The sequence below is a fragment of the Bombina bombina genome, chromosome 2 (genome assembly GCF_027579735.1).
Source record: "Bombina bombina isolate aBomBom1 chromosome 2, aBomBom1.pri, whole genome shotgun sequence".
Taxonomy (NCBI): Eukaryota; Metazoa; Chordata; class Amphibia; order Anura; family Bombinatoridae; genus Bombina; species Bombina bombina.
In genome coordinates, this window is record NC_069500.1 from 765469800 (window position 1) to 765497416 (window position 27617).

General features: G+C 37.5%; 1 protein-coding gene across 1 annotated transcript in view; it reads right to left on the minus strand.

Annotated features, from left to right (window-relative positions):
• The window catches only part of C2H19orf44 (chromosome 2 C19orf44 homolog), a 132939-nt gene that overhangs the window by 99539 nt on the left and 5783 nt on the right, over positions 1-27617 (minus strand). The window contains exon 3 of the mRNA XM_053700046.1: positions 23594-23913. Within this exon, the coding sequence (XP_053556021.1) occupies positions 23594-23913 (320 nt within the window). The remainder of the gene's footprint in view (positions 1-23593; positions 23914-27617) is intronic.

A 27617-nucleotide genomic window follows, 5' to 3' on the forward strand; every position in this document is an offset into this window, starting at 1 on the left:
TCCCTAAGTAAGAGAAACACTTTAAAAAAAAAAAAAAAAAAAAAAAAAAAAAAAAAAAAGGGGGTCCTTTTGACTCCCACTTGTTTGATTCTTATACACATATTCACTTCAACTAATGAGTTGTCGCTATGGCGTGGCTCTTAGTAATATTGTTCACGTTATTTACTTAATTACTGAGTTATATGCACACAACGGAAACATTCGTCACCCAGGTGAAAAGGAATTCACCTATAATGCCTGCTAAAGCTAAAGACAAGAAAACTAAATCAAATGATATTAGTCTTGACTCCACATTAAGTGATTTACCCCTCCCCTCTTTTGATAGACAGATGTTGATAGCACAACTGTCAGCAGTGTTTACACCGCAATTTGAAATGATTAAAAAATAAATTTCTGGTATGGCCACTGAATTAGTGACTCTCTCCACTGAGGTCAGTCAGTTTTCTGCCAGAATCGGTGAAGCATAAAACAGAATTTCGGATCCTGAAGATCGTGTAAATTCACAAGAGGGAATTATACGAAAACAAGATTCCGGAATTCAAAATATGCAATTGCGCCTGGAAGATCTGGAATATCGTTCCAGGCGCAATAACATACGTATTGTAGGTCTGCCAGAAACTGCAGAATTTGAAGATTTAATGAAGTTCACCTCCTTAGTTGTACCTCAAGCTCTAGGAATGTCAGCAGAGTACTTACCCTTGACAATAGAGAGAGCGCATAGAATTGGGCCAAAGAGATTACAGTCGGATAACCCAGCTAAGAGTAGAATGTGTATATTTAAGGCACTAACATTTCAAGACAAAATTGAATTACTGAAACTTTAAAAAAAAAATGGTCCCATTTTGCTTGGTAATAATAAGATCTTGCTCTTTCAGGACTTCTCTTATGAGACGTCCTCAAAGAGGAAGCTAATGGCTCCATACTGCACACAGCTAATAAACAAAGGGTTTAAGGCCCGTATGATCTATCCGGCTAAGGTTATAGTAGAGGATAGGGGATCAAAATTTATATTCCAGGAAATTACTGAAATCAAAGAGTTTATTACCTCTAAAGTAGCAGTTTAAACTTGATAAATGCTTTATGATAAATTCGACAAATGCTGTTTGGATGTTTGTGGTGTGGGTGTTGTGTTTTTTTTTTCTCTCTTTTTTTTTTTTTCTCTCAGGATATTACAAAGAGTAATTCTTAATATGATTAGGAGCGCGGGGGGGGGGGGGTGAGGAGAAAAGAAGAGGGGGAAGTGCTAGAGAGCATCTTTAATTTTAAGATATGCCTTTTTTTTAAATGGATGCAGTAAATATACTATCCTGGAATGTAGGAGGAATAACCTCCACCAGGAAACGAAAACTCATAATTAAAACTCTTGCAAAACAAGACCTGACATTGTTTGTATTCAAGAAACCCATCTCAATGATATAGAAGCCGCAAAACTTAAAATTAAATGGGTGGGTGAGGTTATAGCTACTCCAAGTTTAAACAGGAAATGTGGAGTTGCGTTTCTTTTAAATAAAGAATTAGATTATAAAATTCTTCACATAGATAAGGATCCAGAGGCTAGAAACATTATACTCCAAATCCAAATTAACCAGGTCCCATTTGTACTTTGTAATGTATATGGTCCAAATAAAAACAGTAGAGGCTTCTGGGAGAAGATACAATTAAAAAAAATTCCCTTTATAGGGGAGAATCTTATTATAGCTGGTGATTTTAATATGACCTTAGTCCCCGAATTAGACAGGTTCTGTAATAAAGATGCTAAAGAGTATAAAAAAAATTGCTAAATATTTCAGGATGTTTTGTTCAAAGCTTAAACTAGTAGATATTTGGAGAATTAAAAATCCTGATACTTTGATGTATACATGTGAATCCAGAGCCCACAGAACCTTCTCCAGAATTGACCTCTTTTTAATATCTGAATCTCTTTCTATCGTGCAAATGGAGACAGGAATTGATGATATATTGGTATCTGATCACGCAATAATATTTATCACTCTCCCGTCCTTAATTAGTTCTACGAAAGAACGCAATCACTGTTTTTTCCGCGTTATCTCTTGAATAACCTTAGATTTTCTAACTGGCTTAAGCAAAAATGGGAGAACTATTGTACACATAACATTTCATACTTTAATAGAGTTGAGATCTTCTGGGAAGCTGCTAAAGCAGTCCTAAGAGGAAAAATTAAGACTTACTTAATAAGTAGGAAAAAGAAGTCTAGGATTCAAGAAATTCAGTTATCTAACCAAGTTAGAAACGCTTATAGAAGATTCTATGAGGACCGGTCCCTGGTGAGTTGGAATAAGTATCTTGATTCGAGAAAAGAGAGAGATGTATTTCTAGAACAGAGATCCCAAGACGAAGAAGCCAAAATAAATGTACGTTTTAGAGGCCTTTATGGCGGTTCAGCTAAATATTTAGCTAAATTAATAAATAACAGAAAGAAGAAGAATTACATTCCTGTTATTAAAGAAAATGATACTCGTTATACTGATACAAGAGATATTAATAGATTGCTCCTTTCTTACTATCAGAAGCTATATTCTAGTCAGGATAGCAACTTATATAATCAAGATAGATTTTGGTCTAAAATAAAGCTTCCCCAAATTCAAGAGGACGAGCTAACATTACTTAATGCCCCGATCTCGGTTGAAGAAATTGTTAAAATGATAGCTAAGATGCGGTTAAATAAGGCTACTGGTCCGGATTGCCTTCCGGCAGAATTTTATAGAATATTGGCTCTGGAAATTACCCCAACACTTGAAAAATTGTTTAATAATTATTTTCTCTCGGATAGCCCCATTTCTTCTTATTTTTCTGCTGCCAATATTACTTTAATCCTCAAGAAAGGTAAAAATCCTGAAGAACCGGCCTCCTACAGGCCCATATCTGTTCTTAATACAGATTACAAAATTATAATGGCCATTTTAGCGGATAGGCTTTCTTCATCCTTGGGTAATCTTATTCATCCAGACCAGACTGGTTTTATGAAGTCCAGGACTTCCTCAAAGAATATTCGGAAAATAGTGACTTTCCTTGACTATTTCTGGTATTTAAAACAAAAGAAAAAAAAGAATCTTGTAGATGATCTTGCCATTCTTTCTTTAAATGCCAAAAAGGCATTTGATGCTATTTCATGGGGCCATTTGTTCAAAGTTTTAGAGAACTTTGGTTTTAAGAATCAATTTATGCAGTTCATTCGTAAAATCTATACAAATCCAATCTGGTTTCTTATTGTTAATGGCCTTCTCTCCCCAAAAATTACTCTTGGGCGGGGAACAAGACAGGGGTGTCCCTTGTCACCCCTTTTATTTAATTTGGCTTTGGAACCCTTGGCCATCTGCCTAAGAAATTTATTAAAAGGAATCAGTATGGGTTCCTATTCTCTAAGTATTCTTCTTTATGCAGATGATTTACTATTATTTTTGAAGAATTCATCCTACTCAATTCCTACAGCATTACAATGCCTAGAGGAGTTTAGTTCTTTCGCTGGATATAAAATAAATTTTAACAAAAGCGAGCTTATGTGGGTTAATAAATCTAGAACTAGTTTTCAAGAGCACCCATTTAAGGTGGTCGAAGCAATCACCTACTTAGGCATAGTATTACATAAAAATCCGAAAAATTGGTATGGACTTAATTTTTCGCCTCTCTTTCAGAAGATTAAAATTGATGTGGAATTATGGATTTCATTTCGACTATCTATTATTGCTCATATCAATTTAATTAAAACAATTATTTTCCCCCGATTACTTTATCCCCTTCAGAATCTCCCGCTGTTCATTCTCAGCAAGGACTTACGAAAACTTTATTCCTATTGTTCCAAATTTATCTGGGACAACAGGAAACCGCGTATCTCTTTGGATAGACTAATGCAAAAATTTGAGACTGCAGGCCTTGCCTTTCCCAATTTTTAAATTATATAACTGGGCTTGTTTAATTAAAACGGCAGTAGACTGGATTGTAGAAACTGAGTAAGTCTCATCTTTAGAGATGGAGACTCACATGGTTTCTCCTTTCATTCTGAAAGCAATATTACATTGCCCTTTCCAATTACTACCAGACAATCTATCTTCTTTAATTTCTATTAGAAATGTTGTGGCGGCTTGGCAGAACAGCTGTACAATTTTGGAAATAGATTATACATTTTCTGGATTCTTGCCGATTATTGGAAATCCACAATTCTCTCCAGGTCTCAATCAAATAGTGTTTAGAGAGTGGGCCGAAAAAGATCTTAAATATATCTGTCAGATTCTCCCACAAAATGGGCAAATATTATCTTTTGAAACTCTGTCACAACATTTCCAGCTAGCTAGATCCAATTTTTTTGCCTATCTACAAGTGCGGCATTATATTAATACCCGAAATTGGGATATGAGTAGAATAAGTGCGTGGTCTGATATCAATTTATGTATTAAAAAATTTACGACGGGTAACTCCTCTATTTCTCTCATGTACGATATTATGCTCTCTAAACAAACCTTAATTTTTTGGGATAAATTTACCTTAACTTGGATTCCCACCTTCCCTTTAATAGATCCTGGAAAATATTAAACAAAGTATGGCAAATCTGAAGAAATGTGAAATTCCCAGGAGCTGGAGAGAATCCCATTTAAAACTCATTAACAATTACTACCTATCCCCAATAAAATTATCTAAATTATATCCTATTAACAACGGGGCCTGTCCCCGCTGTAAGATGCCCAAAGCGGATACTTTTCATATGTTTTGGTATTGCCCAAAAATTGTGCAACTTTGGCGTAAGATAGAATATTGGTTTAATTTACATTATAAGACAGCTATCTTGTTATCACTCAATGAGATATTCTGGTTAGATGCCTCTAGTAATAGGGGCTTTCAGGTAAATATTCTAAATACTATCATTTTAGCTGTCAGATATCAAATTGTTAAAAATTGGAAATCTAATTCGGCTCCTGGATTATCACGAATTTTGAATGAGATTCAAATCCAAATTATATATGAATCATTTCATTTACAAGCTACTTCGGAAAAGAGAATAAAATCTTTCTTATCCGGCTGGCTACCAATTATTAAATCATACCCCTTAGCAATACAAAAATGGATCCTGACCCCTTTTTTGTCCTCAAATTCTTTTATGGACCTAGTGGCTCTGGATCTTTTTCCACATTCTTGGATAACCAATTATAGAGAGGGATAAGGAAAAACAAAGGAATGGGGAAAAAGGCAGTTAGAAAAAGAGAGAAAAAGGTAGAAAGAAAGGGGAAGGGAAGAAAAGGAAGAGAGAGGAAGAAGGAAGGGGAAGAGAGAGGGGAAGAAAGTAAGAGAGGGAAGAAAGGAGAGAAAATGAAAAAAATTACTTTTTTTTTTGTTTGTTTTGTTATGAGTGTGTAATAGTGTGAATGGTGTTATGCTTATTTAAAATGAAAAAAAAAAAAAAACTACGTTCTGTACAAACATGTCATATATGGGTATTTTTTTTTCTGATTCTGTATGAAGGAGAAATTCTCTTTTGTTTTCTATCTTGTTATGTTACACCTGACCCTGTGTGGTATATAAAGGTGAAATTTATTTGATTGCACATTTTGTTGGAGATATAAATAAATATTTAAAAAAAAAAAAAAAAAAGGCCAATCACAGACATATACATATACACTGAACTCTTTTACATGCTCAGCAGTACCTGGTGCCTCATAACGTGTACATATAAAGACTGTGTACAATTTGATAATTGAGAAAACTGCATGCTCTATCTGAATCATGAAAGTTACATTTTAAGTTAAGAGTCCATTTAAACTTTCATGATTCAGAAAAAATGAAATAATTCTAACTGAACTGTACAAACAGTTGCTGTAAATATAATGTAGTGTTTATTCTTAGATTCCCTTGTAACATGAAACACTGTTAAGACATTTATATGCTTATACTGTTATTCGACAAAACTGCATAAAATATATAAACATAATCTAATGCATTACAGCACTTCATTATTGTGATAATGTGTCCCTTTAAGATTGACAAAAAGCCACAAATGATTTAATGCTATAGATTTTTAAAGATCAACATTAAACTGCTGAGCACAACTAAAAAAAGCATGGTTTTTACTCACCATTCTATTGCATATTGTTTTTTTTTTTGTTTTAATTCAAGGTTAATGTTCACAGGTATGATACGCACAAAAGAAAAGCACATATAGCTATACATAGTTTTAGCTTCACAGGGCTCATAGTACAAATAATATTTTACATAATTACTAAATAATCCGTTAAGTACGTTTCCTTCATCTGAAAGAAAAACTCCCTTATTTATAACATTTTGAAGCCCCCTCTCCAATAATACCCCTGGAATGGGGGGGGGTCACCACAACCTCACCTATTCCGTGACTCTATATTAAGTAAGATCTATCCACAGTTATGACTAGACTAGCCACTTTATTCTTAACTCTATACCCCTATTTTCGGCTCGGGATTGGGAAATTCCTATCTTTCTATAGCATTTAACAAATATTCCATCCCCAAAAATGGGGACATTATTTGTAATTGATCTTTCTTAGGGAGGGATTGTATATATTTTTCCCATTTAAAGGGACACTGTACCCAAAAATTTTCTTTCATGATTCAGATAGAGCATGAAATTTTAAGCAACTTTCTAATTTACTCCTATTATCAAATTGTCTTCATTCTATTGGTATCTTTATTTGAAATGCAAGAATGTAATTTTAGATGCCGGCCCATTTTTTGGTGAACAACCTGGGTTGCCCTTGCTGATTGGTGGATACATTCATCCACCAATAAAAAAGTGCTGTCCAGAGTACTGAATTTAAAAAAAAGCTTAGATGCCTTCTTTTTCAAATAAAGATAGCAAGAGAACGAAAAAAAAATTAATAGGAGTAAATTAGAAAGTTGCTTAAAATTGCATGCTCTATCTGAATCACAAAATAAAAAATTTGGGTTCAGTGTTCCTTTAAGAAAAAACTTCTTAACTTGATTTTCTAATTCTAAAGATGTGTTGTATTGTTCTACTATCACTTGGTTACCTACTTTTTGGATGAGTTCTGTTAGACTTAGATCCTTTTTAGATTTTGAATGAGAGATCTTCCTATCAATATTATAGTATTAATGAATCTCTTATCTATTTGTAATTCTGTTTCCCCAAAAAGGAAAAGAATATGTTTGTCCTGAAGTCTTAATGTTAATCGGGTTATTTTATTTATCCAAAAATTAACCTTATGCCAAAATCTTTGCATTTTGGGGCATCTCCATAGACAATTGTACAAGTCAGCTCCTGATATATTAGATTTACTACAGTTTATTCCCACCCGACTGCCCCATTTCTGTTTCATTAGAGGGGTGATGTACATTTTGTTAATGACTTTTACATGGGATTCCCTCCATGAGGTGGCTAGTGTTGCCTTATCCGCTAATGAAAAACTTTTCTTGATAAATTTAAGGGGGAATTCCAAGTTCCAAGTAATTTTTAACTGTCTTATAAAAATAAGAAATGGAGTGTTTGCCTAGTTTAAAGAGATTTATAATACGGTCTATAAGAGGCCATGACCCGTCACCCAAGTTTTTAGACATTATTTCATCTAAATAGTGTCAGGCTTGTAAATAGGCGAAGAATTCTTCATCTGGTATACCAAAGTCTGTCTTGAGTTTTTCAAAAGTTTTACATCTTGTTGATTCTGAGTTCATTAATTGAAATACATATACTGTATAAGTCCTCTCTGCTTCCATGTTTGGAATATCTTAGAATCCATAGCTGGTATGAAGTCCGGATTTCCAATAATTAGTAGATATTTGGAGCAATGGGGATTACCTTGTATTAATTTAATAGTTTTTTTTCCATGCAGAAATTACATTTCTTAGAGTTAGCATCTGCTTTTAGCGGAAGTTTGTCGCGTTCACAATGGAGAAGTACTTTCAATGAGAGAGGACTAACTAGTCCTTCTTCCAACTTATTTAGGGAGTAATATTCAGAATTGTTAAGCCAATCTAACGCTAGTTTTCCCAAACATAATAAGTTGTAAACTTTAATGTCTCGGAGGGCCATCCCGCCGTCTTCCCTAAAGAGGGACATTTTTTCATATGCCAGAGCCTTTCTTTTGCTCCCCCACACAAATTTTAAACATGCTTGTGTGAAAAGTTTTAAGTTAGTATGTCTGATAAATAGAGGTAGGCTTTGTAGGAAATATAAGAGTTTTAGGAAACTGATAATTTTTATTAGGTTATTTTTACCCGACCAAGATAGCTGAAATTTGGACCAATTCACTAATTCTTTAGTAATTTTGTCGATTAGTTGTGGGTAGTTTAGGGAGTACCAATTGTTGGGGTTTCTAGAGAATCTAATGCCTAGGTACTTAATTTGTTCTTTGGCTTCTTTAAAGGGGCATTGTTTATAACTGTTTCTATCTTTATGCAGCTACAAAATGTCTGATTTTGTTTTATTTATTTTATAGCCAGCAAAAGTGCTGAAAGTCTCAAGTATTTGGATCAAGATTGGAATAAAAAATTTTGGAGTCTTTAATCACTAGTAAGAGATCATCTGCGTAAAGCAACAACATGACCCTTCTTTTGCCTAGCCATACCCCTTCAATTTCTTTTTGAAGTAAGATCGCCAATGGTTCTATTGCCATATTGAAGAGATAGGAAGAAAGTGGGCATCCCTGTCTGGTGCCTTTCTGGTTAGAAAAATTAATGGTGCGAACTCCATTGACCAGAATAGCTGATGTAGGTTATTTATAAATAGTTTGAATAAAAGTTATGGAAAAAGCCAGTCATGCCAAATTTTTGGCATGTAGTGAAGAGATGATCCCAGATGACTGAATCAAATGCCTTTTCGGCATCAATTGCTATTATTGCCATATCTGATGAGATTCTAGGATTTTTCTTATGTAATTGAGCCCAATAGTGATCTATGACTAGTTGTAATTTCCTCATATTTGTTGTTGAGCTTCTGCCTGGCATAAAGCCTACCTGATCTTTGTGGATGAGAGGGTCTAGTACCATTTTAAGTCTTTGCGCAATAATGCTAGTTAGTATTTTGTAGTCGTTATTTAACAATGATATCGGTCTATATGCATCTAGATCTTCTGGGTTTTTATCCTTTTTTAGAATTATTGAAATCAGTGAGGTTGTATAGTATTTTGATTGTAAGTTGCCATTGATATAAATGATATTATACAAGTTTTCTAATGTTGGTGCAATCTCTTCTCCTATAATTTTATAGAGCTCAATGGGAATTTGATCCGGGCCTGGTGCTTTGTTATTTGCGGATTTCCCTAAGATTTCCAGAATCTCTTTGGATGTAATATGACTGTATAAAAGTACAAGGGATTCCCTAGAAATTTTAGGAACTTGAATTTTATCCCAGAATTCTGCTTTAGTCTGATTATCTATTGCTTTTTCCGAGTATACCTTTATATGTTTACTTATCTCTTGTATATTTGTATATCTAGTATTACCTATCTTTATGGCTTCTATAACCTGTTTTTTCTTTTTGAGTTTAAAGTAACAGTCTAGTCCAAAAAAAACTTTCATGATTCAGATAGGGCATGTAATTTTAAACATTCTTCCAATTTACTTTTATCACCAATTTTTCTTTGTTCTCTTGGTATTCTTAGTTAAAAGCTTAACCTAGGAGGTTCATATGCTAATTTCTTAGACCTTGAAGGCCGCCTCTTAAGAATGCATTTTAACAGGTTTTTCGCCACTAGAGGGTGTTTGTTATCTATATGAAAAACATGAACTCTGTGCTCATGCACGTGAAGTTACCTGGGAGCCATCACTGATTGGCTAAACTGCAAGTCTGTCAAAAGAACTGAAATAAAGGGGCAGTTTGCAGAGGCTTAGATACAAGATAATTACAGAGGTAAAAAATATATAAATATAACTGTGTTGGTTATGCAAAACTGGGGAATGGGTAAAAAATGGATTATCTATCTTTTAAAACAATAACAATTCTGGTGTAGACTGTCCCTTTAACTAGATTTGCAAGAAATTTACCAGCTCTGCCACTATGTATATAATAGCTTACTATTTTTATTGAGAGAGGGTTTAAATCTGTCTAGAGATGGGTGCATTACTAAATTTAAGTCTCCAGCTAAAACAAATTTTTTTGTAAAGGCTTTATTTGTAGTTTGTCCCAAAAATTTCTATCAAGCTTATTTGGCCCATAGACATTACAAAGAGTTAGTGACAAGCCTGCAATCTCTATTTCTGCAATAATATACATTTCCTCAGTGTCTAGTTCTGTTGATACAACCCTGATATCTAGATTTTTATGGAACAAAATCGCGACTCCCTTTTTCCTGGTGGAGTAGGGGGTCGCTATAATTTGTCCTACCCAACCCATTTTAGTTTGGATATCTCTTGTTCCTTCAGGTGGGTTTCCTGTAGAAAAGCGATATCAGGCTTGTATTTTTTAAGCTGCCTTTTCCTTTTAATCTGGGATGTTATTCTGCCAATGTTCCAAGACAATGTATTAATATTTTTTGTCATGTTATTAGTTTGTTAAAAAAACACTTTCTCTATGTTTCCGTAGATCTATAGCTGTAAAACGGGTGAGGTGGGGAAGTGGAGAGAGAAAAAAAAGGGGGGGGGGGAGTAGATCAACCCCTTGTAGACCAGTAAATTTTCAAACATATTTTGAGTATATAAAAATGTAAACAGAGGCTAAACAACATAGTGGTCCTTAACATATTGGTGTAAATCTATTTATTCAATAGTCAGCTTAAACCTTGGGGGTTGTAATGTATGTTATCTGGGCCTGTGTGTTCCTGCTTAAGAAGTTGTTAACTTCTTCTGCCTCAGTTAGGATTACACCTGACCCCTCAGTTAAAATCTTAAAGTTGGCTGGATAAATCATTGTAGCAGGTATTCCTGCCTTTATGAGTTTGGTGCACATAGGGGCCATCTCCCTTCTCTTTTGGGAGGTTTCTGCTGAAAAGTCTTGAAATAGAAAATTTTTATTTTCTCCTATAGAGATGGGCATCTTTTGTCTATAATGCAGTAAGATGTTGGTCTTATCTTGAAAATGCAAGTACTTGACTATAATTGGTCTGTTTTTAGGTCTGCCATCAAGGGTTTTGTACCAATTGCGTATTCTGTGTGCCCTTTCGACTATTATAGGTTGTTGTTGTGTTTGAATGCCTAGCAGTAAGGGTAGAGTTATTTAAGTAACTTTTATTAGATCTTGGTATTCAGCTACTTCTGGTACCCCTATAATCCTTATATTATTGCGGTGTGAACGATTTTCTAAGTCTTCTATTTTACCTTGTATAATCTTAAACTGTGTTGATTGTTCTTTAATAACCTGTTCTTGCTTGAATTTAATATCTTATAACCCTGAGATTCTACTTTCAGCTTCATTGAGTCTGTTTGAGAATTGTTTAACTTTATGGGATAGGAGTGACAGCTCTTTTGTTACTTGGTCAAGCTGTGGCAATATTAATTCTGAGATTTGTTTAAGTAGGCCGTGTGTATCAGCATTGTGTGGGATCATCTTGATCTTATCAGGTATACTTTCATGTACACTGTCATTCCCTACTTTGGTCTTTTTTTCTTTGGCTTTGGGTGGCATGGCTGGTGATCAGGATTTATTAGAGGTGACAAATTTTGCCATGTAAGACCAGGAGGAGTGTAATGTGTTTCTTTGGTGGTTTAAAGAGTGTATATACAATCAAGCATAAAAGTGTAAAAAAAATAAACAAAAAGTTTTTATTTTTTTTTACAAAGAAAGCAATTGGGAAAGAAAAAAGTAGTACAAATCAATCGTGTATACTTTTATTTTTATATGTGGGCAAAAATGTTAGTCCTGTGAAACTGTGTAAACTATTATAAGTGCCACAATCAAAGCCGTAGATTAAAATTATGGGGCCTACCGTTATCTCTTGCCCACCTTAGAGTATTTGCAGTCTTTAGCTATATATAACCCTCTAGGTATCACAGTAGTCCCTATTTGGTTTAAAATGTTTTTAGAACAGATTAAATAAGCAGCAAATATTAACTTAGCTCCACCTTTTCAATGGTACTTTAACAAAAAAAGCAAAACCAATAAGATATATATCAGGACGTAATATCTTTTGTAACAGCTCTAAGCACTGATAGTTTAAGGGAGCAACATACAATTAAATCTCCTATTTAAAATACGGCTGTCTTTATAAAGTAGCAAGTCCCAATTGTTAGTGTTGAGCAGTTGGTAACATACCAGTAATTCAGACAGATATTAAAGCATTATCTTACCAGCTCATATCATCCCTGTCCCACTGTTTAGTTGAATTTAACACCCCAATCCTTTTTTAGGATTGTATGGTACCTTTACTTTTTGCCAGCGTCTTTTTCCTTGAGTTTCTTTTTGCCTCTTGTATTTTCTTTTACTCATTTGTTTCCTTTCCCATTTCTCCCCTTTGATTCTTTTAAGTACCTCTTCAAGCTTGCCAGAAATGTGGAATAACTTGTTAGGCTTTACATCCCTTCCTTGGGAGTGCAGAAACTTCCTCTGTGGGTCCGCAATGACTCTGTGTGAATGTTCAGTTCAAAATGGCAAAAAAAATGTCCTGATGGACATATGGAAAGAATCTCATAGTTATCTGGTAAATTTTGCATACATTACGCCCATACGATTAGCTAAATGGGATAAGAATTCTAAAGGGAATTGCTTTCACTGTTATGCCCCTCGGGCAGATATTGTCCATTGTTTGTGGAGCTGCCCGAGGATACTTCAGTTTTGGAAGAAAATAGCATTTTGGTTGAATAGGTTTTCGAGTCAAAGGGTGGTTTTTACGTCTGTAAGTATCTTTTTTTTTATCTTCGAAAAACAGTATGTAAAAGAAGAATATGCTTTGATAATTGCAGAAATCCAAAAAATACCCGAGTTTAGCAGATTTTGTACAAAAAATGATTGCTCAATTAATCATAGAGCAATTGAATTTAGAGCCAAACGATGAAAGACAATTCAGATTTTTACATAAAATGGGTGGATATTATTAGACTGCAAACACCGGCGATGGAAGCAGATATTCTGAAACCTTTGTATAAAGCAGGCTTTATATCCCCGGGAGTGACATAGCCCCGGATAAGTTTATACTCATATAGATAGGCTATACTTTGACCTAGGGAGGCTGACTGGAGACTAGTTTTCCACCCCTAGATTGACTTATTGCTGTAACTCCCTGGGTCTTAATGACTACATAATTTTTTTATTTTTTTTGTTTTGTTGTCTCGTCGTGTGTCCTTTTTGTCTTGCTATATTATTTTGGTTCATTATAAAATAGGTTTTGAGAATTCCCAATTCATGTACTAAGAAGTAATTGGTTTTTGGTAATTGTCAGTTCTTTAACCCCTTAATGACCGAGGACGTGCAGGGTACGTCCTAAAAAAAAAGGCAGTTAACGCCTGAGGACGTACCCTGCACGTCCTCGGTGTGGAAAGCAGCTGGAAGCGATCCTGCTCGCTTCCAGCTGCTTTCCGGTTATTGCAGTGATGCCTCGATATCGAGGCATCCTGCAATAACCATTTTTAGCCATCCGGTGCAGAGAGAGCCACTCTGTGGCCCTCTCTGCACCGGACATTAACGGCTACGTTCGTTGGTGGGTGGGAGCCGGTGTGGGAGGTGGGTGGCGGCCATCGATGGCCTTTGTGATGCGGAGGGGGGCGGGATCGGGGGCGGGGACGACCGGGGGGAAGCGCACGGACGCGCGCACGTGCACGGGGAGGCCGGGCGGGCGCGTGCACGGGGAGGGAGCGGGTGGGAACCACTACGCTACAGAAAGTTTTTTGTTAGAAGTGGGGATCAAAGGGGTTAATATATTTATTTGGTGATCGGTTTGGCTGGTGGGGTATTGGACTGTGGGGGGGAAGCTACACTACAGAAACAAATAAAAAAAAATAATAAAAAAAAAAAACATTTTTATTTGCAAACTGGGTACTGGCAGACAGCTGCCAGTACCCAAGATGGCCCCAATAAGGCAGAGGGGGAGGGTTAGGGAGCTATTTTGGGGGGATCAGGGAGGTTGGGGGCTAAGGGGGGACCCTACATAGCAGCATATGTAAATATGCTAAAAAAAAAACCAGAATTTATGCTTACCTGATAAATTACTTTCTCCAACGGTGTGTCCGGTCCACGGCGTCATCCTTACTTGTGGGATATTCTCTTCCCCAACAGGAAATGGCAAAGAGTCCCAGCAAAGCTGGTCACATGATCCCTCCTAGGCTCCGCCCACCCCAGTCATTCGACCGACGGACAGGAGGAAATATATATAGGAGAAACCATATGATACCGTGGTGACTGTAGTTAGAGAAAATAATTCATCAGACCTGATTAAAAAACCAGGGCGGGCCGTGGACCGGACACACCGTTGGAGAAAGTAATTTATCAGGTAAGCATAAATTCTGTTTTCTCCAACATTGGTGTGTCCGGTCCACGGCGTCATCCTTACTTGTGGGAACCAATACCAAAGCTTTAGGACACGGATGAAGGGAGGGAGCAAATCAGGTCACCTAAATGGAAGGCACCACGGCTTGCAAAACCTTTCTCCCAAAAATAGCCTCCGAAGAAGCAAAAGTATCAAATTTGTAAAATTTGGCAAAAGTGTGCAGTGAAGACCAAGTCGCTGCCTTACATATCTTGTCAACAGAAGCCTCGTTCTTGAAGGCCCATGTGGAAGCCACAGCCCTAGTGGAGTGAGCTGTGATTCTTTCAGGAGGCTGCCGTCCGGCAGTCTCATAAGCCAATCGGATAATGCTTTTAAGCCAAAAGGAAAGAGAGGTAGAAGTCGCTTTTTGACCTCTCCTTTTACCAGAATAAACAACAAACAAGGAAGATGTTTGTCTGAAATCTTTAGTAGCCTCTAAATAGAATTTTAGAGCACGGACTACGTCCAAATTGTGTAACAAACGTTCCTTCTTTGAAACTGGATTCGGACACAAAGAAGGTACAACTATCTCCTGGTTAATATTTTTGTTGAAAACCAGGCTTAGTACGCAAAACCACCTTATCTGCATGGAACACCAGATAGGGCGGAGAACACTGCAGAGCAGATAACTCTGAAACTCTTCTAGCAGAAGAAATTGCAACCAAAAACAAAACTTTCCAAGATAATAACTTAATATCTACGGAATGTAAGGGTTCAAACGGAACCCCTTGAAGAACTGAAAGAACTAGATTTAGACTCCAGGGAGGAGTCAAAGGTCTGTAAACAGGCTTGATCCTAACCAGAGCCTGAACAAATGCTTGAACATCTGGCACAGCTGCCAGTCTTTTGTGAAGTAAAACAGATAAAGAAGAGATCTGTCCCTTCAGAGAACTTGCAGATAATCCTTTCTCCAAACCTTCTTGTAGAAAGGATAGAATCTTAGGAATTTTTATCTTGTTCCATGGGAATCCTTTAGATTCACACCAACAGATATATTTTTTCCATATTTTATGGTAAATTTTTCTAGTTACAGGCTTTCTAGCCTGAATCAGAGTATCTATTACAGAATCTGAAAACCCACGCTTTGATAAAATCAAGCGTTCAATCTCCAAGCCATCAGTTGGAGGGAAACCAGATTCGGATGTTCGAATGGACCCTGAACAAGAAGGTCCTGTCTCAAAGGTAGCTTCCATGGTGGAGCCGATGACATATTCACCAGGTCTGCATACCAAGTCCTGCGTGGCCACGCAGGAGCTATCAAGATCACCTAGGCCCTCTCCTGATTGATCCTGGCTACCAGCGTGGGGATGAGAGGAAACGGTGGGAATACATAAGCTAGGTTGAAGGTCCAAGGTGCTACTAGTGCATCTACTAGGGTCGCCTTGGGATCCCTGGATCTGGACCCGTAGCAAGCTTGAAGTTCTGACGAGACGCCATCAGATCGATGTCTGGAATGCCCCATAATTGAGTTATTTGGGCAAAGATTTCTGGATGGAGTTCCCACTCCCCCGGATGGAATGTCTGACGACTCAGAAAATCCGCTTCCCAATTTTCCACTCCTGGGATGTGGATCGCAGACAAGTGGCAGGAGTGATCCTCCGCCCATTGAATTATCTTGGTCACTTCTTTCATCGCCAGGGAAGTCCTTGTTCCCCCCTGATGATTGATATATGCAACGGTCGTCATGTTGTCTGACTGAAACCTTATGAATTTGGCCTTTGCTAGTTGAGGCCAAGCTCTGAGAGCATTGAATATCGCTCTCAGTTCCAGAATGTTTATCGGGAGAAGAGACTCTTCCCGAGACCATAGACCCTGAGCTTTCAGGGATTCCCAGACCGCGCCCCAGCCCACTAGGCTGGCGTCGGTCGTGACAATGACCCACTCTGGTCTGCGGAAGCTCATTCCCTGTGACAGATTGTCCTTGGTCAGCCACCAACGGAGTGAATCTCTGGTCTTTTGATCTACTTGAATCGTCGGAGACAAGTCTGTATAATCCCCATTCCACTGTCTGAGCATGCACAGTTGTAATGGTCTTAGATGAATTCGTGCAAAAGGAACTATGTCCATTGTTGCAACCATCAATCCTATTACTTCCATGCACTGCGCTATGGAAGGACGAGGAACAGAATGAAGTACTTGACAAGAGCTTAGAAGTTTTGATTTTCTGACCTCTGTCAGAAAAATCCTAATTTCTAAGGAATCTATTATTGTTCCCAAGAAGGGAACTCTTGTTGACGGGGACAGAGAACTTTTTTCTTTGTTCACCTTCCATCCGTGAGATCTGAGAAAGGCTAGGACGATGTCCGTATGAGCCTTTGCTTTTGACAGGGACGACGCTTGAATCAGGATGTCGTCCAAGTAAGGTACTACTGCAATGCCCCTTGGTCTTAGAACCGCTAGAAGGGACCCTAGTACCTTTGTGAAAATCCTTGGAGCAGTGGCTAATCCAAATGGAAGTGCCACAAACTGGTAATGCTTGTCCAGAAAAGCGAACCTTAGGAACTGATGATGTTCCTTGTGGATAGGAATATGTAGGTACGCATCCTTTAAATCCACGGTAGTCATAAATTGATTTTCCTGGATAGTAGGTAGGATCGTTCGAATAGTTTCCATTTTGAACGATGGTACCCTGAGAAATTTGTTTAGGATCTTTAGATCCAAAATTGGTCTGAATGTTCCCTCTTTTTTAGAAACTATGAACAGATTGGAATAAAATCCCATTCCTTGTTCTCTTATTGGAACTGGATGTATCACTCCCATCTTTAACAGGTCTTCTACACAATGTAAGAATGCCTGTCTCTTTATTTGGTTTGAAGATAATTGAGACCTGTGGAACCTTCCCCTTGGGGGTAGTTCCTTGAATTCCAGGAGATAACCTTGAGAAACTATTTCTAGCGCCCAAGGATACTGAACATCTCTTGCCCAAGCCTGAGCAAAGAGAGAAAGTCTGCCCCCCACTAGATCCGGTCCCGGATCGGGGGCTATCCCTTCATGCTGTTTTGGTAGCAGTGGTAGGCTTCTTGGCCTGCTTACCCTTGTTCCAGCCTTGCATTGGTTTCCAGGCTGGTTTGGGTTGTGAAGTATTACCCTCTTGCTTAGAGGATACAGAATTAGAGACTGGTCCGTTTCTGCGAAAGGGACGAAAATTAGGCTTATTATTAGCCTTAAAAGACCTATCCTGTGGGAGGGCGCGGCCCTTTCCCCCAGTGATGTCTGAAATAATCTCTTTCAAATCAGGTCCAAATAATGTTTTACCTTTGAAAGGAATGTTAAGCAATTTTGTCTTGGAAGACACATCCGCTGACCAAGACTTTAGCCAAAGCACTCTGTGCGCCACGACAGCAAACCCTGAATTTTTCGCCGCTAATCTAGCTAATTGCAAAGCGGCATCTAAAACAAAAGAGTTAGCCAATTTAAGTGCTTGAACTCTGTCCATAACCTCCTCATACGAAGATTCTTTACTGAGCGATTTTTCTAGTTCCTCGAACCAGAAACACGCTGCCGTAGTGACAGGAACAATGCATGAAATTGGTTGTAGAAGGTAACCTTGCTGTACAAAAATCTTTTTAAGCAAACCCTCTAATTTCTTATCCATAGGATCTTTGAAAGCACAACTATCTTCGATAGGAATAGTAGTGCGTTTGTTTAGAGTAGAAACCGCCCCCTCGACCTTGGGGACTGTCTGCCATAAGTCCTTTCTGGGGTCGACTATAGGAAATAATTTCTTAAATATAGGGGGGGGGAACAAAAGGTATGCCGGACCTTTCCCACTCTTTATTTACTATGTCCGCCACCCGCTTGGGTATAGGAAAAGCGTCGGGGGGCACCGGAACCTCTAGGAACTTGTCCATCTTACATAATTTCTCTGGAATGACCAAATTGTCACAATCATCCAGAGTAGATAACACCTCCTTAAGCAGTGTGCGGAGATGTTCTAATTTAAATTTAAATGTCACAACATCAGGTTCTTCTTGATGAGAAATTTTTCCTGAATCTGAAATTTCTCCATCAGACAAAACCTCCCTCATGGCCCCTTGAGATTGGTGTGAGGGTATGTCAGAACAGTTATCATCAGCGTCCTCTTGCTCTTCAGTGTTTAAAACAGAGCAATCGCGCTTTCTCTGATAAGTAGGCATTTTGGATAAAAGATTTGCTATGGAGTTATCCATTACAGCCGTTAATTGTTGCATGGTAATAAGTATTGGCGCACTAGATGTACTAGGGGCCTCCTGTGTGGGCATAACTGGTGTAGACACAGTAGGGGATGATGTAGTATCATGTTTACTCCCCTCATTTGAGGAATCATCTTGGGCAATATCATTATCTGTTGCATTACTGTCCTTACTTTGTTTGGACACTATGGCACAATTATCACATAAATTTAAATGGGGAGACACATTGGCTTTCATACATATAGAACATAGCTTATCTGATGGTACAGACATGTTAAACAGGCTTAAACTTGTCAACAAAGCACAAAAAACGTTTTAAAATAAAACCGTTACTGTCACTTTAAATTTCAAACTTAAAACACTTTATTACTGAGTATGTGAAAAAGTATGAAGGAATTGTACAAAATTCACCAAAATTTCACCACAGTGTCTTAAAGCATTAAAAGTATTGCACACCAAATTTCAGAGCTTTAACCCTTAAATTAATGGAACCGGAGCCGTTTTTACATTTAACCCCTATACAGTCCCAGAATGAGGCTCTGTCTATAACTAGAAAGGCCCCCATCTGAAAAAGGTGTCCAACACAGTGCCTGCCGTTTTTCTAAACGTTCCCCAAGATTATAATACCAATAATTAGTTAGAATCTGCATAATATGCCTAGTAAAGCAATTGTTTTAGCCCAGAAAAATGTCTACCAGTTTTTAAGCCCTTTTTGAAGCCCTTTATTCTTTTATGTTTAACTAAGAAAATGGCTTACCGGTCCCCATGAGGGGAAATGACAGCCTTCCAGCATTACATGGTCTTGTTAGAAATATGGCTAGTCATACCTTAAGCAGAAAAGACTGCTAACTGTTTCCCCCAACTGAAGTTACTTCATCTCAACAGTCCTGTGTGGAAACAGCAATCGATTTTAGTTACTGTCTGCTAAAATCATCTTCCTCTTACAAACAGAAATCTTCATCCTTTTCTGTTTCAGAGTAAATAGTACATACCAGCACTATTTTAAAATAACTAACACTTGATAGAAGAATAAAACTACATTTAAACACCAAAAAACTCTTAACCATCTCCGTGGAGATGTTGCCTGTGCAACGGCAAAGAGAATGACTGGGGTGGGCGGAGCCTAGGAGGGATCATGTGACCAGCTTTGCTGGGACTCTTTGCCATTTCCTGTTGGGGGAAGAGAATATCCCAGAAGTAAGGATGACGCCGTGGACCGGACACACCAATGTTGGAGAAATTATTATTTTTTTTTAATACCTTTTATTTTAGTACTGGCAGACTTTCTGCCAGTACTTAAGATGGCGGGGACAATTGTGGGGTGGGGGAGGGAAGAGAGCTGTTTGGGAGGGATCAGGGGGTGGGATGTGTCAGGTGGGAGTCTGATCTCTACACTAAAGCTAAAATTAACCCTGCAAGCTCCCTAAAAACTACCTAATTAACCCCTTCACTGCTGGCCATAATACACATGTGATGCGCAGCAGCATTTAGCGGCCTTATAATTACCAAAAAGCAACGCCAAAGCCATATATGTCTGCTATTTCTGAACAAAGGGGATCCCAGAGAAGCAATTAAAACCATTTGTGCCATAATTGCACAAGCTGTTTGTAAATAATTTTAGTGAGAAACCTAAAGTTTGAAAAAGTGAACAATTTTTTTTTATTCGATTGCTTTTGGCGGTGAAATGGTGGCTTGAAATATACCAAAATGGGCCTAGATCAATACTTGGGGTTGTCTACTACACTACACTAGAGCTAAAATTAACCCTAGAAGCTTCCTACATGCTCCCTAATTAACCCCTTCACTGCTGGCCATAATACACATGTGATGCGCAGCAGCATTTAGCGGCCTTATAATTACCAAAAAGCAACGCCAAAGCCATATATGTCTGCTATTTCTGAACAAAGGGGATCCCAGAGAAGCATTTAAAACCATTTGTGCCATAATTGCACAAGCTGTTTGTAAATAATTTTAGTGAGAAACCTAAAGTTTGAAAAAGTGAACAATTTTTTTTTATTCGATTGCTTTTGGCGGTGAAATGGTGGCTTGAAATATACCAAAATGGGCCTAGATCAATACTTGGGGTTGTCTACTACACTACACTAGAGCTAAAATTAACCCTAGAAGCTTCCTACATGCTCCCTAATTAACCCATTCACTGCTGGGCATAATACACGTGTGGTGCGCAGTGGCATTTAGCAGCCTTCTAATTACCAAAAAGCAAAGCCAAAGCCATATATGTCTGCTATTTATGAACAAAGGGGATCCCAGAGAAGCATTTACAACCATTTATTCCATAATTTCTTGAGTTGTTTGTAAATAATTTCAGTGAGAAACCTAAAGTTTGTGAAAAAATTTGTGAAAAAGTAAAAAAAAAATTTATTTGATCGCATTCGGCGGTGAAATGGTGGCATGAAATATACCAAAATGGGCCTAGATCAATACTTTGGGATGTCTTCTAAAAAAAAAATATATACATGTCAATGGATATTCAGAGATTCCTGAAAGATATTAGTGTCCCAATGTAACTAGCGCTAATTTTGAAAAAAAGTGGTTTGGCAAAGTGCTACTTGTATTTATGGCCCTATAACTTGCAAAAAAAGCAAAGAACATGTAAACATTGGGTATTTCTAAACTCAGGACAAAATTTAGAAACTATTTAGCATGGGTGTTTTTTGGTGGTTGTAGATGTGTAACAGATTTTGGGGGTCAAAGTTAGAAAAAGTGTGTTTTTTTCCATTTTTTCCTCATATTTTATAATATTTTTTATAGTAAATTATAAGATATGATGAAAATAATGGTATATTTTGAAAGTCCATTTAATGGCGAGAAAAACGGTATATAATATGTGTGGGTACAGTAAATGAGTAAGAGGAAAATTACAGCTAAACACAAACACCGCAAAAATGTAAAAATAGCCTTGGTCCCAAACGGACAGAAAATGGAAAAGTGCTGTGGTCATTAAGGGGTTAAAAGGTAAAGACTGTGTTACAGACGGATCTTGATAATAGAAATATTGTAAGGACACTTACTACACGTTATGTGACTTTGTTATTTTTCTTTGTACTCATGTCTCCTTTTTTTTTTTGACTGTATGAATTGTACTATGAATTGGTATTTAAATAAAGAGAAAAAAAACCAGATCTTAATCCACTCTCTTATCCTTTCCTGCCTTGACTACTGCAACTCCATCCTTTCTGGACTCTCAAGCTGCCGTCTAGCTCCTTTACAATCCATAATAAATGTATCTGCCAGGATCATCTTCCTTACACGTCGCTCTTCATCTGCTGCACCTCTCTGCCAATCCCTTCATTGGCTTCCTCTAGGATTAAACAAAAAAATCTGACTCTGACATACAAAGCCCTCAACTGCACTGCTCCCCCTGTATCTCAGACCTCGTCTCCAAATACTCTCCCTCCCGTCCCCTTCCCTCTGCTCATGATCTCCTCCTCTCCTGTTACCTCCTCAAACTCACATATACAGGACTTCTCCAGACTGGCTCCCATCATGTGGAACTCTCTGCCTCGCTCCACAAGACTCTTCCCTAGTTTTGAAAGCTTCAAGTGCTCCCTAAAGACTCTACTGTTCAGGGATGCATACAACCTACACTTTCCTTTCCTAACTCCATTGCTATCCCCTTGAACCCCTTAGAATATAAGCCTATGAGCCCAGCTGTTTGTAGATCACCTTCATAAGAGCCGACTACAAAAGTGCAACTCTCATCAGGGCCCTCTACCCATTTGATCCTTATAAATGTTATCCTGAATAACGCCTATGTTTATAGCGCTAGAAAATCTGTTGGCGCTCTACAAATAACTGATAATAATAATACCCTGGAAAATTTTGAATTTCATTCATCTCCTTCTGCAGGACCATATCAAACCTTCATACATAAATTATGTATACTTTTAAAGGGACATTCCAGTCAAAATATAAATGCACATAGATGAATTACATCTTTGAGTAGAAACATTCATATTTACAATATACATGTATTGTCAAAAATGCAGCTAGTAAAAGTTATCATTGTTTTAGTGTTAACATTTTTCTCAGCACGTGCATGTGAAGCATAGCTAGATATTCTCAGTGCATCAGCATTTTATGTACTGCAGCTGCTCAGAGCACCAGTGGGGCCTGTATCATATCAGCTGGTGCACACTGCATACTTAAATACACTATAGAAATAACTATAGCTTTTACTAGAAGCATTTTTGCGAATACATGTATATTACAAAAATGTTTTTATTCAAAACTGAAATGCATCCATGTGGATTTCAATTTTGGCTAGAATGTCCCTTTAAAAAAAACTGTGTAGAAACATTACAAAAATTCTAAACCGCCTGTGTATTGTGCAAGCTACACAGCTGTGAAATATCTAGAAACCTCTGTGATGTGTGAATAGTCACCATTTCTGTAACAAGGTGTAAGGATAAGGGAGCTCCAAGATGGCAGCGCCCAGTATGAAAATGTGAAGACTCAACAACCATAAAGGGTTAAAGGGACACTCAAAATTAAACTTTCAAGATTCAATGCAATTTTAAACAGCTTTCTAATTTACTTTAACTAAATGTGCACAGTCTTTTTATACTTAAACTTGTCGAGTCACCAGCTTCTACTGAGCATGTGCAACAATTCAAAGGATATACGTATATGAATTTGTGATTAGCTGATAGCTGTCACATGATACAGGGGGAGGGGAAATAGACATAACTTTGAAATTTGTCAGAAAAATATCTACTACTTAAAGTTCAGACTAAATACAATTGCATTGTCTTTTCATCATGCATTTGTTGTTTATGCAAATCTACTGTATTTACTAGTCCTTTAAACTACGAGAATAGTTCTAAAGAGAGCCACAGGAGGAAAAGAGCATGATAAGTAGTAACTATTCTGTTGAAGTTCTGTCCAGCAGTTTAATAACTTTAATAATACAAGATGATTTGGGAATGCTGCAGCCCAACAAACCATATATTATTCTCATGCACTGAAACACAATATCTTACCCACTACCCTACAGATTCTCCATTGTACATACCTCAGCCTGTGTCTGTTTTCTATTTCTGCCAGTCTCTTCAGCGCTGGACTGGTCTGAATATTTGATTTGACAGCAGGTTTTAAATGGACAGGTTGTTTGTTCTCCTTTGCTATAGGATTGCGATTCTTTGGACTTAATGAGTTTAAGTTACTTTGTGGCTTCTTTTTGAGGAACCTGCTCTGTGTGTAGGTGACTTGGTTGGAGTTTTCTGTTGCTTTGTGTTTTGTTTCCCACTCGTCAGATGACAAATCACTTAAGTCAGCAAATGACATCTGCCTGGGTTTTAAAGCACCAGTCTTGTTAGAACCATTAATGTAATCCTGAAAACAGAACACACGTTGATTGTAATTTCAATATTAGATGCCTAATTTCATTCAAATTGATATTTATATTATTTTAACAATACCAGCCTATAATGTACAAGTTGCTATAAGAAGAAATATATTATCCCTGTACTACTCAAATATATAAAAAGCTTTTAATAAACAAACATAGAAAATCAGTGGAATAGATTTTATTACTGACCGATAAAGACAACCTTCATATCTCCATTGGTGATGTCCCACAAGCATTAAAACAAAGAGTTTTTTTTTATCTTTCCATCACAAGAATATCCATTTCAAAGAATTAAAAATAAAAAAAAACCAAAAAATAAAAAAAACACTATAGCTATATATAATGCCTTTGTTTAGATGCAACAACATTTCTTTAATTACCCTTCAATTCAGCTCTTAGACACATTTTTTTTAATATTATAATATCATGGCCAACTAAAACTCAAAAGCAGACAATATGGCAGATACTTCACTGGACGTTTTTTGAAGCTGGTAGCTACACTATATAGTCAAAAGTATGTTGACACCACTAGTAATCATTGAGTTCAGGTATATTAGCCACACCCATTGCTAACAGGTGCATAACATCCAGTACATAGTCATGATATCTATATAGACAAGCATTGGCAGTACAATGAGTTTTACTGAAGAGCTCAGTGCCATAGAATGCCACCTTTGCCACAAGTAAGTTTGTGAAATGTCTTCCCTACTAGATGTACCCCTGTAAGTGCTATTATTGTGAAGTGGAAGTGTCTAGAGGCAACAATAGCTCAGTCAAGAAGTGGAAGACTATGCAAACTCACAGAGCAGGGCCACTGAGTGCTAAAGCATGCAGCGAGTAAAAATCGTCTATCATCTGTTGCATCAATCACTAAAAGTTCCAAGCTGCTTCTGAAAGCAACATCAGCACAAAAACTGTGCGTCGGGAGCTGCATAAAATGGGTTTCTGTGGCCAAGCAACTACATATGTCTCACATTAGCATGCGCAATGCTAAGCATCAGCTGGAGTGGAATAAAACACGCTGCCACTGGAGAAGTGGAAATATGTTCTCTGGAGTGACGAATCACTATCTAGCAGTATGATGGAAAAATCTTAGTGTACCGGATGCCAGGAGAATACTACCTACTGGAATACATAGTGCCTACTGTACATTTTAGTAGAGGAGAGATAATGGTCTGGGCTGCTTTCAGTTTTCTGGGTAGGCTCCTTAGTTACAGTGAAAGGTCATCTTAAAGAGGGAATGAAACCCAACATTTTTCTTTTATGAATCAGATAGAGCATACATTAAAAAAAAAAAAATCCATTTACTTCTATTATCATTTTTGCGTCATTCTCTTACGGCTAGATTTAGAGTTTTGTCGGTAACGACCCGCGTAGCTAACGCTGGCTTTTTTCTGGCCGCACCTTTAAAATAACTCTGGTATTGAGAGTCCACAGAATGGCTGCGTTAGGCTCCAAAAAAGGAGCGTACAGCATATTTAACGCAACTTCAACTCTCGATACCAGAGTTGCTTACGGATGCGGCCAGCTTCAAAAACGTGCTCGTGCACACCTGCAAAAAAGCTGCGTTCAGCTCCTAACGCAGCCCCATTGTTTGCTATGGGGAAACACTTCCTACGTCTGCACCTAACACTCTAACATGTACCCCGAGTCTAAACACCCCTAACCTTACACTTATTAACCCCTAATCTGCCACCCCCGCTATCGCTGACCCCTGCATATTATTATTAACCCCTACTCTGCCGCTCTGTAAACCGCCGCTACTTACATTATCGATATGTACCCCTAATCTGCTGTCCCTAACACCGCCGACCCCTATATTATATTTATTAACCCCTAATCTGCCCCCCCACAAGTCGCCTCCACCTGCCTACACTTATTAACCCCTAATCTGCTGAGTGGACCGCACCGCTATTATAATAAAGTTATTAACCCCTAATCCGCCTCACTAACCCTATAATAAATAGTATTAACCCCTAATCTGCCCTCCCTAACATCGCCGACACCTAACTTCTAACATTAACCCCTAATCTGCCGACTGGAGCTCACCGCTATTCTAATAAATTTATTAACCCCTAAAGCTAAGTCTAACCCTAGCCCTAACACCCCCATAAGTTAAATATAATTTAAATCTAAGGAAATAAATTAACTCTTATTAAAGAAATTATTCCTATTTAAAGCTAAATACTTACCTGTAAAATAAATCCTAATATAGCTACAATATAAATTATATTTATATTATAGCTATTTTAGGATTTATATTTATTTTACAGGTAACTTTGTATTTATTTTAACCAGGTACAATAGATAAAATAGTTAAAATAATTACAAAATTACCTGTAAAATAAATCCTAACCTAAGTTACAATTAAACCTAACACTACACTATCAATAAATCAGATTGAGCTCGCATTCTATTGGCTGATCGGAACAGCCAATAGAATGCGAGCTCAATCTGATTGGCTGAGCGGATCAGCCAATCGGATTGAACTTGATTCTGATTCGCTGATTCCATCAGCCAATCAGAATTTTCCTACCTTAATTCCGATTGGCTGATAGAATCCTATCAGCCAATCGGAATTCGAGGGACGCCATCTTGGATGACGACCCTTAAAGGAGCCTTCATTCGTCGGTAGTCCGTCGGGCCAGCAGGATGTTCCGCGTCGGAGGTCTGCAAGATGGATCCGGAAGAAAGAAGATTGAAGATGCCGTTGATAGAAGACTTCAGCCGGATCATGGACATCTTCAGCCCTCTGCTTGGGCTTGGATCAGGACATCGGAGGAGCTCTTCTGGATCGATCGGTGAACCTGGTATGGTGAAGATAAGGTAGGAAGATCTTCAGGGGCTTAGTGTTAGGTTTATTTAAGGGGGGTTTGGGTTAGATTAGGGGTATGTGGGTGGTGGGTTGTAATGTTGGGGGGGGGGTATTGTATGTGTTTTTTTTACAGGCAAAAGAGCTGAATTCTTTGGGGCATGCCCCGCAAAGGGCCCTGTTCAGGGCTGGTAAGGTAAAAGAGCTTTGAACTTTAGTAATTTAGAATAGGGTAGGGCATTTTTTTATTTTGGGGGTCTTTGTTATTTTATTAGGGGGCTTAGAGTAGGTGTAATTAGTTTAAAATTGTTGTAATATTTTTCTGATGTTTGTAAATATTTTTTTATTTTTTGTAACTTAGTTCTTTTTTATTTTTTGTACTTTAGTTAGTTTATTTCATTGTATTTATTTGTAGATATTGTATTTAATTAATTTATTGATAGTGTAGTGTTAGGTTTAATTGTAACTTAGGTTAGGATTTATTTTACAGGTAATTTTGTAATTATTTTAACTATTTTAGCTATTAAATAGTTCTTAACTATTTCATAGCTATTGTACCTGGTTAAAATAAATACAAAGTTACCTGTAAAATAAATATAAATCCTAAAATAGCTATAATATAATTATAATTTATATTGTAGCTATATTAGGGTTTATTTTACAGGTAAGTATTTAGCTTTAAATAGGAATAATTTATTTAATAAGAGTTAATTTATTTTGTTAGATTTAAATTATATTTAACTTAGGGGGGTGTTAGTGTTAGGGTTAGACTTAGCTTTAGGGGTTAATCCATTTATTAGAATAGCGGCGAGATTCGGTCGGCAGATTAGGGGTTAATACTTGAAGTTAGGTGTCGGCGATGTTAGGGAGGGCAGA